This window comes from Coffea arabica, chromosome 11e (genome assembly GCF_036785885.1).
Source record: "Coffea arabica cultivar ET-39 chromosome 11e, Coffea Arabica ET-39 HiFi, whole genome shotgun sequence".
Classification (NCBI taxonomy): Eukaryota; Viridiplantae; Streptophyta; class Magnoliopsida; order Gentianales; family Rubiaceae; genus Coffea; species Coffea arabica.
The window spans coordinates 14304345-14318538 of record NC_092331.1 but is presented as its reverse complement, the minus strand read 5'-3'; the positions used below and the strand labels follow the sequence as shown (position 1 = coordinate 14318538).

Here is a 14194-nt window from a genome sequence, read left to right as displayed (position 1 = left end):
TGGTTCAAATCCCACTTTGTTTTCTACTAGGAGGTGGTCTCCGCGCTACGCGCGGTGGATCAATGTAATTATGCCCTAACTTGTATTGGTTATTGAGAGTTGGTGTGATGTTAGAGTAAGAAGAAGCATGTAAACTATATAGGCTATTAAGTTTAGATTAAGATAAATATGGAATGATTAAGATGAGAGTTGGGTGTGGAAGTGAAATAGGCTGAAATCATACAATGAAAATTGAAAGTAAGAAAGGGACAAATGTAGGAGAGTGGTATACCCCCCCTCAACAACCGCAAATAACACACACACCCAGCCCATAAGCGAAACTCACAGCCCAACCCAAAAGGCATGCTAACTTTCAGGCCACACTGAGAAATTTATGAGCTACGCACACACACCACTCACAATCGATGGACTGGGTGTGTGTGTTATTTGCGGTTGTTGAGGTGGATATGGAAAATTAAGGAGAGTGGTATACATGATAGCTGAAAATGGTAGAATGGTCCAAGCATTAAAAGTTATAAATGGAAAAGCAGTAGAAATGGCTTGTCAGTTGTTGATGTTGATTCCGTTTATATCTAAAGCTTGATCCATAAAGTAGAAAGTGATGATTTCATAAATTGCATATGAAATGGTGGATAATGGTAAAATATATTGTGAAAATTTTGTTGGTTTAGAAACGCATGCTACCATATTTCAATGTAAAATTTTTTGGTAAAATAAAAGATAGCTATATATGAAGTCGGTGAACTAGTGCTAAGATGGATAACAAGGTAAATGTTCGTTAAAAGGAAATTGTTAGTGGATGTAAAGTTCAATTTGTAATTGATTTTTACCATTTTTTAGTATTTTTATTTATCAAACCATGTTTATTGATTAACCACAGAGAATAAAGGAAATTCATTAGTATTAATAAATAAGGATAACATAGTTTATGAATAATGTTACAGATACAAAAAGTTAATGAGTAACTGTAATAATAAATTGGCTAATTATAATAATGCATATGAAATACAGGGTACCAAGGGAAAATTATAAGGATTCCCCAGTTGTACCTTAAAAGACTACTCTGAACACAAAATGGAGTAGGTAAGTTGCGGAATTTTGAAATAAATCTCTGTCTATCAATTTCAAGCATAATGCCAAAACTGAGCACTTCAGACTGAAGGACATGAAGCATGAGAGAAGACCTATGGGACTCTTATAAAACTCAATTACAGAAGTTCTTACCCCATTGCACCTACACACGCTTCTCCACTTCTCAAATTCTGCTTAGACCAATGCAAGTCTTCTAACGTTTCGGAAAAAAAAAGAAAGTAGGTAATACTAAAAAATAGCAAAAAATACTCATCTTTATCTCTCATATAGTTGAAGTACTCTTTATAACAAGATTGAAGTATAAGATGCTACTGTGTGGCAAAAGCAAAAGATAAACATGCTAATTGCAATGCAATGCAATGCAAAAAAAAGCTTAAAAATGAGGCAAATTGTACTTACAACTTCAAGCATCTTGAGTTTTTGCAATTACATTGCTTCTTCTTCTTTGGAGTAGCATCTCTCAGCCCAATGCTACGCTGGTCTGGCAAATTGAATTTCGATCAATTTCGAAGCTTTTTCTCAATTAAAACTCCAAATTCACCAAAATTCAGTAATCATTTTGCAAACATGTTAGAAATAAGCGTGCACTTAGCTTTTCACATCACAAAAACTCCAAAAGGAATGACATAATTTTGAATATAACAGAAAAGAGCGCCAAATATTAATTAAAAAGCTTGTCAATTTCAAAAATTGAGAATCAAACTTACTTTACTTCCTGCGAAGTCGGCTGACGAACGATATCAATAAGAACTCTGGAACAATTCTCGGACAAACTCATATCCTTTTCCAGCAGTTTAAGAAGAAACAAAAACTGCCAAAACAAAAAGTAAAAAGGGGGAAAAAAGAACGAACATGTAACCTACAGCAAAAAAAAAACAGGTTGCAGAGTATATAATAGAAGATGGCGAAGAAACAAAAAACTGGTAGAGCAAAAAGCTATAAAAAAAAAGAGAGAGAGAGAATGATCAGCTAACCTGAAACAATACAAGCTGCTGATATGTAAGAGAATATGACAAAGAAAGAAAGTTCCTTACAGCAACCACAGACGAAGAAAGTTGCATGCAAAATGTAAATGGGAAACGGGGGAAAAAGTTAGAACACAAGAATAAAGACTCAAAGAAGACAGGAAATTTAAAATAGGCTTACCTTAATGCAACGGCAAAATACAAAACACCCATAAACAAAGTAAAGCTGAGTTAGTCCACGAATGACCGACCAAAAAACAGCATTATAGATGAGATAGTTCAGTAAAAGAAAAAGCTCACCTGACCAATCTGTATCAAGAAGAGCAAAAACTTTTTGGAACTCAAAATCTGAGCAATGCTAGGACACTATCGGGAGATAGTATCAAAAGTGACGCAAGTTCTGTAGTACTTGAACGTCCTGATGGTTTTGGAGCTGCACAAATTGATCTTTTGCTCACAAGCTCAGGACACGATGTATCAATTGTTCTTCCAACTGAAGAACAGAATAAGATGGAATAAACAGCATTATAGATGAGATAGTTCAGTGAAAGAAAAAGCTCACCTGACCGATCTGTATCAAGAAGGGCAAAACCAAGAAGAGGCTTCGAAGGAACAGAGCAATAAAAGAGAAAATAAGAACTGAGCAAAGCAACTGCCAAAGACAATCATGTAAGAAAATAAGAACTGAGCAAAGCAACTGCCAAAGACAATCATGTAAGAGAGAAGATAGGATGTCGTGCTATAAACAATGACACAAAAAAGGAATGCAAAGAGTAAACACATCACTAACCGTTAGCATAAGCAGAAAATCCGGGCAACAATGCATGGCTTTACCGGCAGCGATGGGTTGGACAGAGCAAAGAAAGTGCTACAGTCAAATCAAGAAACTCCTTTCAATAGCCGCCAACAGTAATGGAATTATGTTTTTTTACAAATACAACCCAAGGGTAAATAGAATTTTACCTCTTGACATGAGCACGAAGAAGATGAAGAACACCGTAAAACCAAAACCAATTTCTTGTTATGGGTAAGAAAAATGCGATAGGAGGGCAAAATTGTAATACAATTGTCCTTCAACCAAACTGGATTATTACAATGACCACAATCAAGTCCCAATGCACCTGGGAAAAGGGGAAAGACAAATGCCAAAGCGGTCCAATAGGATACAACGAAAGTGAAGGCAAATAGTTATTATAATAAATTAACAAATAAAAAAAATGTAGCATTCTTTTAAAAAATATAATAACAACATTTCCATTCGGAATTTTTTTTGGCACAAACACGTGCAGTTATCACGTCCAAGGACGACCACAAATTGTCCAATAACGTTTTGCCACATCACAAAAAATGGAACGGTCTTGCCACACCCCTACACATTTAGTACATATGTGTTAATGATAAAATCATGATGGCGTGAGGCATGACTGCACTTGCTTATTACCAGGTCAAAATACAGTTTTTCCTCGGACTATTGTGAACTGATGGAACTATAAAACCCAAAGCCTTGGAGTTCATCAAAATCAAGGTAGTTAATTGAAAGCGTATATATATAGTTTTGATCTCCTTCTTTAATTAAATAATTTACTGAAGTCGGTAACAGAAAAGAGGGGAGGAATGAAGAAAACAGACCATTCCTTCATCCATGCTTCTAGATTGTGGAAACATACATGTTGAGAGAGAGAGACCTGGGTTAGTTGTCTGCTTTCATGGTTTCCACGTAGTAGTGTAATAGTAGCAGGGTATCTGGCAGCAAAATAGAAATCATGCCAATGCATAAGTAACATGTCATAGTCAAAAACTAAGTCAAGCAGTAACTACGGGAACACTGAAATAGAAGAATTTACTACAGCAACTTACTTAGAAGGAGAAAGTGTCCACTTGGGAGGCGGGGCTGTTCGTGAAGGAAAAAGAAAACATTACCTGACATAACTCAAACTCTTATTAAACCCAGAATGAAAAATCTTGTCTATGACTTTTCCAGTAATCCTTTTCGTATGAGTCAAATCTTTCAGAGTTAGTCAAAACTGTCTCTGGTGGTACCACTTTAGGGTATTAGCAGTTTTTTGACAAAGCTAGACAGAAAATCAGTAAAATTATTGTAGAAAAGCTTTAGCAATTCTTGGGAAAATTGGCAAATTCCTCAGCTGAAGCTAAACATAATACTCAAACTAATGTTTCGGCACGAGTTATGAACTCATTATTGAAATCGTTAGCAGTTACTTTTCACAAAATAATAATCCCAATGGCTGATGAAAGCTAATATGTACAAATACTCAGAAATATTGCATGTATTCACAATTGCTAGACATCAATCATCAGAGTACTGGCATCAACCAGGGGCGGATTTAAGGTGGGGGCACGGGCTCCCAATGTCCCCCTTAAATTCTTATAATACTTATACAATTTTGACATAATTTTAAATGTGCCCCAGAGTTTTTTTAGAAAAGATGTGAAAGAATGGGTCACAAAATTTAGTTTAGTTACTTATATTGAGAAAAATAGACTTCGTGAAGTTCAAAATGAGAAAATTATAAACCGTTATCAAAATATGAAAACTCGTTGTGAGCAATTGTAAATAGTTTAGTTTATTTTTTAAATAAAATTATTATTACATTAATAATTTTGATTTTGTCTTTTTATGTTTTTCATAGAATATACGTATCATTTGTACTTGTTGGTGAATTTATTTATTTTTTGCTTAAAAAACTAGAAAAAGAGTAGATAAAAAATTTTAGCGTTATTTTTGCTCTTACTAAGATTTTTTTCTAGCTCCGCCACTGGCATCAACATAATCATAAAAATTTCATTCTAAAAGATGTGTTTCGCATAATCATCAGAGTACCTCTCATAATGCGCCTAAAAGATGTGTTTCGCATAAAGTTCACACCATGAAACTGTAGGCACATATTCCGCAGCAGAGCAAACCCGCCCAAGTTCAGCATGCCCCATAATTCGGAGGGACGAGGGGCCTGGACGGTTGTCAGAGACAACCGTCCCAGGCAGTTGATGGCCTGGATGAAGCTAAAAAATTTTGTGCGGCTCAGATCACGTCTTGTAACTCGATTTTCACGCCGTGTGGGACCCACAAAAATGGTGTTTTATTTTACTCGCTGTTGTTCAATTGTTACACATTGTACAGATGATGTTACACCATGTACAAATGGTGTTACACCTTCCGGAGCGGTTGTTCTGACAACCGCTCCAGCCCCGCGTCCAATTCGGAGATGATCTTCATCAGGGAGTCAGGAATGAGACCAGCTGAATACCTAGTGGCCTTACCTCGCGCGTCATAAACAAGTGACATTTTACACCCAAGGAACGTAGCGCTCAACCGTACAAGAACAGCATATAATTGTCCGTGACACCATGTAAGGGAGGGCGCGTGCATAACCGTTCCCAAATATTTTCCCTCATCGGATTTGCAACATGCTCTTCTACCATTTGACAATAAAAGGAAAAGGAAATAAAGACGCACCTATGTCCAGGGCTTCCACAATATTTATCGCAAAAAAGATAAGAAAAATTGTGATGCATCATTACGTTAACAGCTATAACAAAATATATTCTACCTTCAAACAGTTTCCATTTACAAACTCATTGGCACAATCCAAAGGAAAAAACTCAAATTTCCCCGCGATAGCCCCCAGATCCATAGTAGTCTCTTCTTGAACTTGCTATTTGTGTGCTCCTTTGATGTTCCAACTTGGGACAATCACGGATCCGATGACCAAGTCCGCCACAGTAAGCACAGCCTTTGACTCCACTAGCATTTGTGATTGCATCAACATCCTCCATTGGATCATTCAATTCTGCCAGCACTGGAGGTATTCTCTGTTTTGCCTCCTGCAGCAAATGCTTCAAATCTAGAAGTGTAGTTTCACTCTGATTTTTGTTGATAAATGTCGTTGCAATTCCTGTTTTCCCACATCTTCCAGTACGACCAATCCTGTGAACGTAATTTTCTATTTCTGCTGGCATGTCGTAATTAATCACGTGCTGAATATCTGGAAAGTCCAAACCCTTTGAGGCAACATCAGTGGCAACCAACACATCTTTCTTGCCTTCTTTAAAGGACTTGATAGCATATTCTCTCTCTTCTTGATCTTTTCCTCCATGAATTGCAACTGCTTCAACACCCTTTAACAGAAGATATTCGTGAATGTCATCAACGTCAGCTTTATTCTCACAGAATATCAGAACAGGAGGAGGTGTCTTCTGCAAGCACTCAAGGAGGTAAACAATCTTTGCCTCTTGCTTAACATACTCCACCTCTTGAATCACATCAAGGTTTGCCGCTCCAGCCCTTCCCACATTAACCACAACGGGTTTAACCAATGCGCTTCTTGCAAACTTTTGGATCTTTGTGGGCATTGTGGCAGAAAACAAAAGAGTTTGACGCTGAGCTTTAAAGTGATCAAAGACTTCTCTTATGTCATCTTCAAAACCCAAATCCACCAACCTATCTGCTTCATCTAATGTTAAATACCTGCATAAGAAACAAAGTGGTAAGTTTGAGGTCCAATATTTAAGAGAATAGAAAAGTAGAAAGAAGCAGCTAACAATGGTGTAAAACATAACTCTATATGTTCTTACTAGTTTAAGTGCCATCCGAATAAATAGCACAGATCCAAAGAGCAAAAACTACACCCATTTGAAATTATGAATTCTACTCTTTCAAGAAACTTAGATCCTAAATCAGCACAACTAGAACGAATGCACCTATCACTATGTCCCACTCACCAAACCCAAAAAATAAGAAAGTTATATTTGCTTAACCACCAGCACCCCACATCAATGTCAGTTGAACTCATTCTTCAACCATACACACCATCAGTTATAAACGTAGCAATAAGTACAAGTTTCAGCTGCCATACACCTAGTTTTTGTCGTTAGACACCTCTAAGATCCATTGGAGTTGCAAGCAACAGGTATACTACCTTGACAGACATGAAAATGTAAATTCTCCAGAAATCAAGAAAAACATCATATTAGTTAGCTCATGGATCTTCTAAAATCATATGCAGCCACCAGTGTCTAAAACATCAGGTAGAAGTTTTAGTTAAATAGTTTAAAGCTGCTGAAGGATTACATGTTGGTCAAATTCCAACTCCAACTACTTGCACCAGTATTATGTTATTGTCTATTGATTACTTACTAACTTTTTATAGATATTTTCAAATTGGAGAACCAGGAACAGAGAGCTCCCCCCCCCCACCCCCCGCGCCTCTTCTTCCGGCCGACTCAGGTCTAATTCCAGCATTGAATAGATTGGCGGAGAGAGCAATCCCAAACCCAACGGATCATTCCTTTTTAGGCAGAAAGGCTTCTTCCGTCAGGTGGATTAACAACTCTACCTAATTATCAGCTCTCAGATGACCACTACCTGAAGTAGGACCCCTTTTTCTGTTTTCACAGGTCAAATGCTGCTGTATTATACCAAAATAGTTTTTTTAATGACACAGAAATTTTGGTTTCAAATCTTTCTTCCAGTTCCCAGTAATTCTCCAATGATGTCCAGAATACATTATCTATACCAATTTTGAAGATCATATTGTAGCTTTATATTGTGTATTTACCTCCAAATCCAGATACTAGCAGTAGCATCTCGTGTAGATAATGATGATATCAACATATACTCTTCCTAAGCAGTCCATTATTTCAAGAAACAAGCTTTTTGTAAAAAAAAAAAAAGTAACAACACTACAACATAAACATTCTTTTTACTATCATTTAATTCATCACTTGGATTCAGAATAGAAACTTTTGCAACATAGTGAATACCAATAAGAACTGCTGACATACAAAACTTTTCTCTCCATGTGAGAGTTCAAACTTTTCTCTCTCGGGAAGAGAGCTTCTTTCTCTCTGTTCATGAGAGTTCAAACTTTCAAAAATCTAGAGATTGGCTCCAAAAATTTGCGCTTGAACCAGGCATTTGCTAGCAAAAGTATCTAATCTGCTAACAAGGAGGGATTCTTAGAGATACTAAACCTTTGTTTTCTCACTGAAAGTTAAAACCAGTTCAGACAAGCGAAAAGGAGGCATCATAGCTGAACCAGAAATAAATACGCATTAAAGTAAGGAGCACCAAAAGTTACGAGAAGAAATGTGGACAAGTTAGCTCCTGGTAGTGGAACAAAGAGGTGGATCACTTCCAACTAGCTGAGTATCCAGGCCACCAATTAATGCATGAGCCAGGTAGCTTTAAATCCAATTTACTACAATTCCTTGCAGACTAAGAAGGTGCATTAATTCAGGTATATTAGTTTTTAGCTTCCTACAAGCAGCTTCTTTGGGAATTTTTCTTCTTTTCCTTTTCTTCTCTGTTAAGCTTTGGGTTGTTGTTTAGTTTAGTTAGGATATCAGTGTGACAATCCATAAGTATTTCCTCTGAATGCGATGGCGGAAGAGCTGTCAGACATATTAAGGAAGTATGCCCTGTCTGAGGAGGAGTTAGGTGGAGCAGCTTTGGATCTTGGAGATGTGAATACTGCAATAAGAGAATGTCAGGCAAGCTTGGTAGGGAAAATAGTTGGGGAAAAAGTGGCTAATTTTGTGGGAGTAAAAAATTTGGTTAACACTGCTTGGGGGGACCCAAAGGAACTGAAGATTGTTGAACTTGGTCCCAACCTTTTTCAATTTTTCTTATCATCTGAAAATGAGCGGGAAAGGATCTTAGGGGAAGGGCCTTGGATTTTGGATAATCAAATCCTGGTGATAAACAAATGGACTGAAAGGATAGAGGAAGATGACGGGGCTTTTAGAACTACACCACCTTACCAGGGGACATACGAGCCAACAATGCAGGAAAGGAACCAAGAAAAAGGTAAGAGGGAAGGTGAATCCGGGAGTATGGCAAGAGGCCTACTAGAACTAAAAATCCCAGGAGGAAATGGAAGGATCACACCTATTGAAGGGGTTGAAAAGGAGAGTAAAAAGCAATGTAGAGGGGAGGTAACAGTTCAGGATAACCTTAAGCAACAAGGGGATGAGAGCCAAGGGCAACTAGTGAAGGTAAAGGAGAATAAGGAGATAGAGGATAGAGAAGAAACAGTACAAATGGAAATGGATACTGGAGAACAGAAGCAAGAACCAAATATCAAGCAGGTCAAGGGAGGAAAGAGGCAGTATAAACCACAAGTTAGAGCCAGACGACCTTTGAGAGAGCTGAACGGAAATAGTGTGATGTTGGAAACTCAAGGAAAGAGAAAGAGTAGCCAGATAGAGATGGATATGGAGGATATTGAGATGACTGAGCTGAACTTAAAGAGGAATAAGCAGAGTGAAGGAATAGGAGGTGAAGAGATCATATCTGAGGGGGTAGAGGCCAGCCTAACCTGGCCTCCCCAAGGAATATGAGAGTGCTGGTGTGGAATTGCCAAGGTGCAGGGAGCCCCTTGACAATTCCCCAGCTGAAGGAGGCTAATAACCTCCTCTCCCCAAATATGATTTTCCTTAGTGAGACTAAGAACAAAGCAAGGTTTATAGAGAATGTTAGGAAGAAACTAAGTTTTGAGGAGAGTATAGTAGTGGAAGCTATGAACAGATCAGGTGGTATGGCTTTGATGTGGAGAAGGGAAGTTAAAATGGTACAGGTACTCCAATCAGCTTTCACCTTAGAAGCTCATCTGAATGACCAGGAGTCACAACAAGACTGGTGGTTTATAGGTTTGTACGCTAGCTGTGATGCTCTTAGTAGAAAGGAACATTGGAAAGTTATTAAGGAAAGAAGCAAATTGTGGGGGGACAAGTGGATCATTGCAGGGGATTTCAATGATATCATTGCAAGTGATGATAAGTGGGGTGGGAGAATCAGAAGGGAATGGACTAGAAAGTCTAGAAAGTCCTAATGGTTGTATGTCCAATTGATGTCTACACATTCTACATTTAACCAAAGCATGCATTCATACATAACAATATCTGAAAAGAAATTATGCTCTTCTATTTTCCAATAGAACACCGAGATCACAAATCCTCTCAACACTTAAGCTTGACCTCTAACATGGCAAAGTATCATGCAAATCAAAAACTAATAGATGACATTAAAGAGCATATGCTTCTCACAGAACCAGTCGTCATCACAAGGACTAAAAACAGACACCAATTATATTTGGTGCCAAATATAACACAAAAAATACAGATAATATTAGCTTGGTACTTAGAAAGAAAACAGCTTCATAAAATGTGATTCACAAGGCAAACAGAGAGAGCAAAAAATACCAAGCACAACATACAACTAGTTAAGTCCAAGGAGAACAAAGTTACCTGCAACTGTCAAGATTCATTTTCTTCTTTGCAAGCATATCTTTGAGTCTCCCTGGCGTAGCAACCACAATGTGAACTCCTTTCTTCACAACCTCCAACTGAGACTTCATGTCAACTCCACCAATGCAAAGCAATGGCCTTAACTCTGGATAACCGTACTCCCTCATGGGTGCAAGAAACTGCTCCACAACTTCATAAGTTTGTCTTGCAAGTTCTCGTGATGGACAGACAATTAAACCAAATGGCCCTTCTCCAGGAGCAATTGGCATCATTATTTCTTCTTGAAGTGCCACCATGATCAGTGGCAAAACAAACACCAGTGTCTTACCAGAACCTGTAAATGCTATGCCTATCATATCCCTTCCTGCTAATATAACAGGAAGACCTTGAACCTGAATAGGGGTTGGTTGCACAATCCCCTTCGCTTTCAGCTTCTTCAAAATCGGGTCAGGAAATCTCAAATCCTTAAAATTCTTAATTGGTGGAGGAATATCTTCGCCATCCACAATAATATGCCACTGCTTCCTTATTGCATCACACACTTTCTTAGACAGTCTCCTTATATTCAACGGCGGTTTCCACCCTGTAAACAATGGTTCTGTGTAAGTAATCCCTTTAGCCAACTCCCGAACAGACATCAAAGTTTTGCGATCAGAGAGATGCTCGATCATCTCTTTCTCCTGCTGTACCATTTGTTCAGTAGGGCTAATTTCAGGTTGTTCTTTTTTCAACTGTGAGGCCTTTACTAGCAAACTAGGCTTTGCTTCTACAAGCTTCAATTTTTCAGCTTCCTCTTCTTCCAGGGTAGAAGATTTACCTTTCCGTTGCAATATTTTCTGGGCTTCTAATGCCCTCCTCTTTGCAACTGGGATGTACTCAACATAATCATCATCTTCCTCCGTCATCATTATCTCCTGTGGAGTCTAAAATAGGCTAAATAAGTGAAAGAATTTGCGAAACAACAATGGAGTGTTTTATAAAAGGAAAGAAAAAAAATGTTGGCTTTTCTATCTAATTCGCTATTCTTCATAGGGCTCTATGTAAAACGGCAACCGGGTCCAAATCGGATGGTGGGTCGGTTGAGACTCAGATATAACAAAAAATTTGTTGACCCGAACCTGACCCGTCAATCCAAACGGATCAGGATACCTGACTCGAACCCGAAAATTTCAGGTTGGCGAGTTGGCAGGGGTTGACCCGAAATGACCTGAAACTTAATTTTAATTTATTAATTTACCACTATAATTTCTAATAAAACTAATTTCGCATAAGACTAATTACATAATCAAGTAATAAAATTTTAAATAAATCATTCCAAACCAAATCCAAAATAAATTAAAACACCGTAAAAGTGTTTTATCCCAAACCAAATACAAAATAAATTAAAACATTATAAAAGTAAAAAAATAATATAATACATTATTTGTCCAAATATAATAATTTCAACTTCATACATGTTAAATAAATTCATTTAGGATTAAGTGATTAATGTCTTTGCAAAAAAAAAAAAATAACTTAGTTTAGTTAGATAAAATAATTTTTATGTTTATTAAATTATTTTTAATTCGTAAACGGGTTATCGGGTCATATCAGGTCACCCACGGATTGACCCGAATTCGACCCGTTTTCCTTTCAGGCGTAGTTATTAAAACCAACCCGGACATTAACCCGGCAAGAGGACTGGGTTAACGGGTCAATGGTTCAACCAGTGGGTCACTGGTTGAACCGTGGGGTCATAATATATAATAATATATATATAATATAACTAAAAAAACATGTAAATTATAATATTGTACAGAAATTCTTAAATCTTAACAAGTTATAACATGTTCATAGTTCATTTCACACACATAATCCATAACCATATGTGATCAACAATTCATGAATTCAAACCAAAATCAGTAAATTACATCTGTATGTTGCCACAGAGCTAGAGAAAAAATACCACAACTACTTAAGCTGGCAGCTTGGAGTATATTAACATCTGTCCACTTACAGCTGTGCATTCCAAAAATATATGCCACAAGAAGAATCAAATGAATAGCAGTTCAACAGCAACTGTAACTTGATTCATTTGTAAGCCATTCTGTTATGTGGTCTTAATACAAGTTCCATAATTGGTTAAGGCCGGCAAAAGTAGTTGAAGAGAAAGATGTCTCTGTCCTAATTCCAGTTGCAAACCACCTTGTTGAAAATGTAAAATCAATCATTTAAACAAAAAGTGCAGGCAATTTATATGCAGCTCAAAATCTATCTCTGATCCACAGAAATAAAGTGCAACATTTAAACAAATATAAAAAAGCCAAAGGAACAAGAATTTGAGAGAACATAAAGCTGGCTCCGCACCAATCACGTATCACCACATTAAAAATCTGGGCCTATGAGTGTGTATCTGTCTCTAATGCACCTAGCATCAGTAATTAACAGTATACATACATAGACCTGGTTCACAACATATTTTTCATGAACTCAAAGTTTTGAAGATAGTGAACTTACTCTTTCCAACAGCTGTACAACTGAATCAACAGAAGTGAACCAACCAGTGTTACACAATTATACTGAAGAATTTGCACCATTCTTCCCACAGAGCTAGAGCAAAAATTATGCTTTGGATGCTTATGATTAATAAGTGATGTTATCATTTATTAATAGCTAAGGACTGCAGAACAATTAACTGCTCCAAATTTGGTCCAATATGATTTCTTGAAATCTTTAGCAATGATATCGTGCCTTCTACCAGCAAGTCTTTAGCTTTAGCAATGATATCGTACTAACATTTTGTCAACTTGGCATTGCAGGATTTACTATTTAGTCCACAAAGACAAGCCTGACTCCCGTACGTGGCACTTTCACCTTTGTCAAATACACGAATGATTAAAACCAGCCAACTCCTCAATGCAAGAACTTCATCCTACTGCAATTTGTTTTCTTCCCGATTCAGCTCGAATGGATAGTCAAATTAATGCTATTAGGGGACCCAATGATAGATCTAGATAAGATTAACAATAGCCGAATCCCTAAATGGGCAGGGAAGCTACAGGGAAGCTATCACCATTCATTACAATTATAATATCACCATTGATGCGCAGGGAAGCTGAACTCTAAAATTGACTATAGCTAAAAGCCTAAAAATTACTTACTTGATTCACTGGTGCCGTGGTGTGTGCCCAGCTGCAAGGCTTTACTGGCTTACCGGCAACAAACAAAGCTTCAAGCCTTCAATGGCAGCTTCGGTGGCAGTGGCAGCTTCGGCAGCGGTAGCTTCCTGGAAGAATTCTGGAGTTCCACTTCGAAGCTTGAACTTCGAACTTCGAACTTCCAATTGCTTGCCTCAGACTCTCAGAGCAACTAGCAAAGCAAAGGAAAGAAAAATTAAGCTGCTGACAAAACAACAGCCGAATCCCTAAATGCTCAAGAAGTTCTCAATTGGTTCTCACTTCTCAGAGAAACAAAGAAGAAAAGAATCCCTAAATGCCTAAATCCCCAATGACGGCCGAACGCGGAATGCCCGAGTCCCTCTTCAATTTTTCTGATTTTCTCTTCTAATTGGCTAAAAATGTGGCAAAAAGATGATAATACCCATGTAGTGTGAATGGTCAAAATAAAAAATTGGGTAAAACGGTAACTTCAAAAAAATTGTCAAAACCCATCGAGTTTATCAAAAATCGCCAGTTTTAGCGGTTCTATGGTTCAACCGTCCGGGTCGAGCGGGTCAAGGCAGGTTCTTTGCAACTCCAATCTAACTAGTAATGCGACCCGGTTTCATGGCCGGGTCACCGGGTCGACCAGTTCGACGGCCGGGTCACCGGGGTAACAACTTCTAACTCTCAAATTGAAAGTGATGATGAAACTGATGATGATCTTGAATATTT

General features: G+C 37.7%; 1 protein-coding gene and 1 long non-coding RNA gene across 7 annotated transcripts; both read right to left on the bottom strand.

Moving 5' to 3' along the window:
• Nucleotides 1-981: 981 nt before the first annotated feature.
• Nucleotides 982-3144, bottom strand: LOC140021714 (uncharacterized). 4 transcript variants are annotated; one of them, XR_011825659.1, is made up of 5 exons: nucleotides 3021-3144; nucleotides 2358-2925; nucleotides 1800-2238; nucleotides 1492-1573; nucleotides 982-1285 (listed from the first exon to the last, which is right to left on the bottom strand). It is a non-coding gene; the product is annotated as an uncharacterized lncRNA (long non-coding RNA). The 4 variants fall into 4 exon arrangements; XR_011825661.1 differs by having other exon boundaries at nucleotides 1800-2550; nucleotides 2620-2925; XR_011825660.1 differs by having other exon boundaries at nucleotides 1800-2709; nucleotides 2848-2925.
• A 2377-nt stretch (nucleotides 3145-5521) lies between these two features.
• LOC113719286 (DEAD-box ATP-dependent RNA helicase 35) lies at nucleotides 5522-13883 on the bottom strand. 3 transcript variants are annotated; one of them, XM_072072310.1, is made up of 4 exons: nucleotides 13760-13883; nucleotides 13463-13670; nucleotides 10323-11245; nucleotides 5522-6543 (listed from the first exon to the last, which is right to left on the bottom strand). In XM_072072310.1, the coding sequence occupies exons 3-4, from the start codon at nucleotides 11228-11230 to the stop codon at nucleotides 5679-5681; spliced, it is 1773 nt and encodes a 590-aa protein (XP_071928411.1). In that variant the 5' UTR covers nucleotides 11231-11245; nucleotides 13463-13670; nucleotides 13760-13883; the 3' UTR covers nucleotides 5522-5678. The 3 variants fall into 3 exon arrangements, with proteins under 3 accessions (XP_071928411.1, XP_027100294.1, XP_027100295.1); XM_027244493.2 differs by having other exon boundaries at nucleotides 13463-13870; XM_027244494.2 differs by having other exon boundaries at nucleotides 10323-11236; nucleotides 13463-13870.
• Nucleotides 13884-14194: the final 311 nt, after the last annotated feature.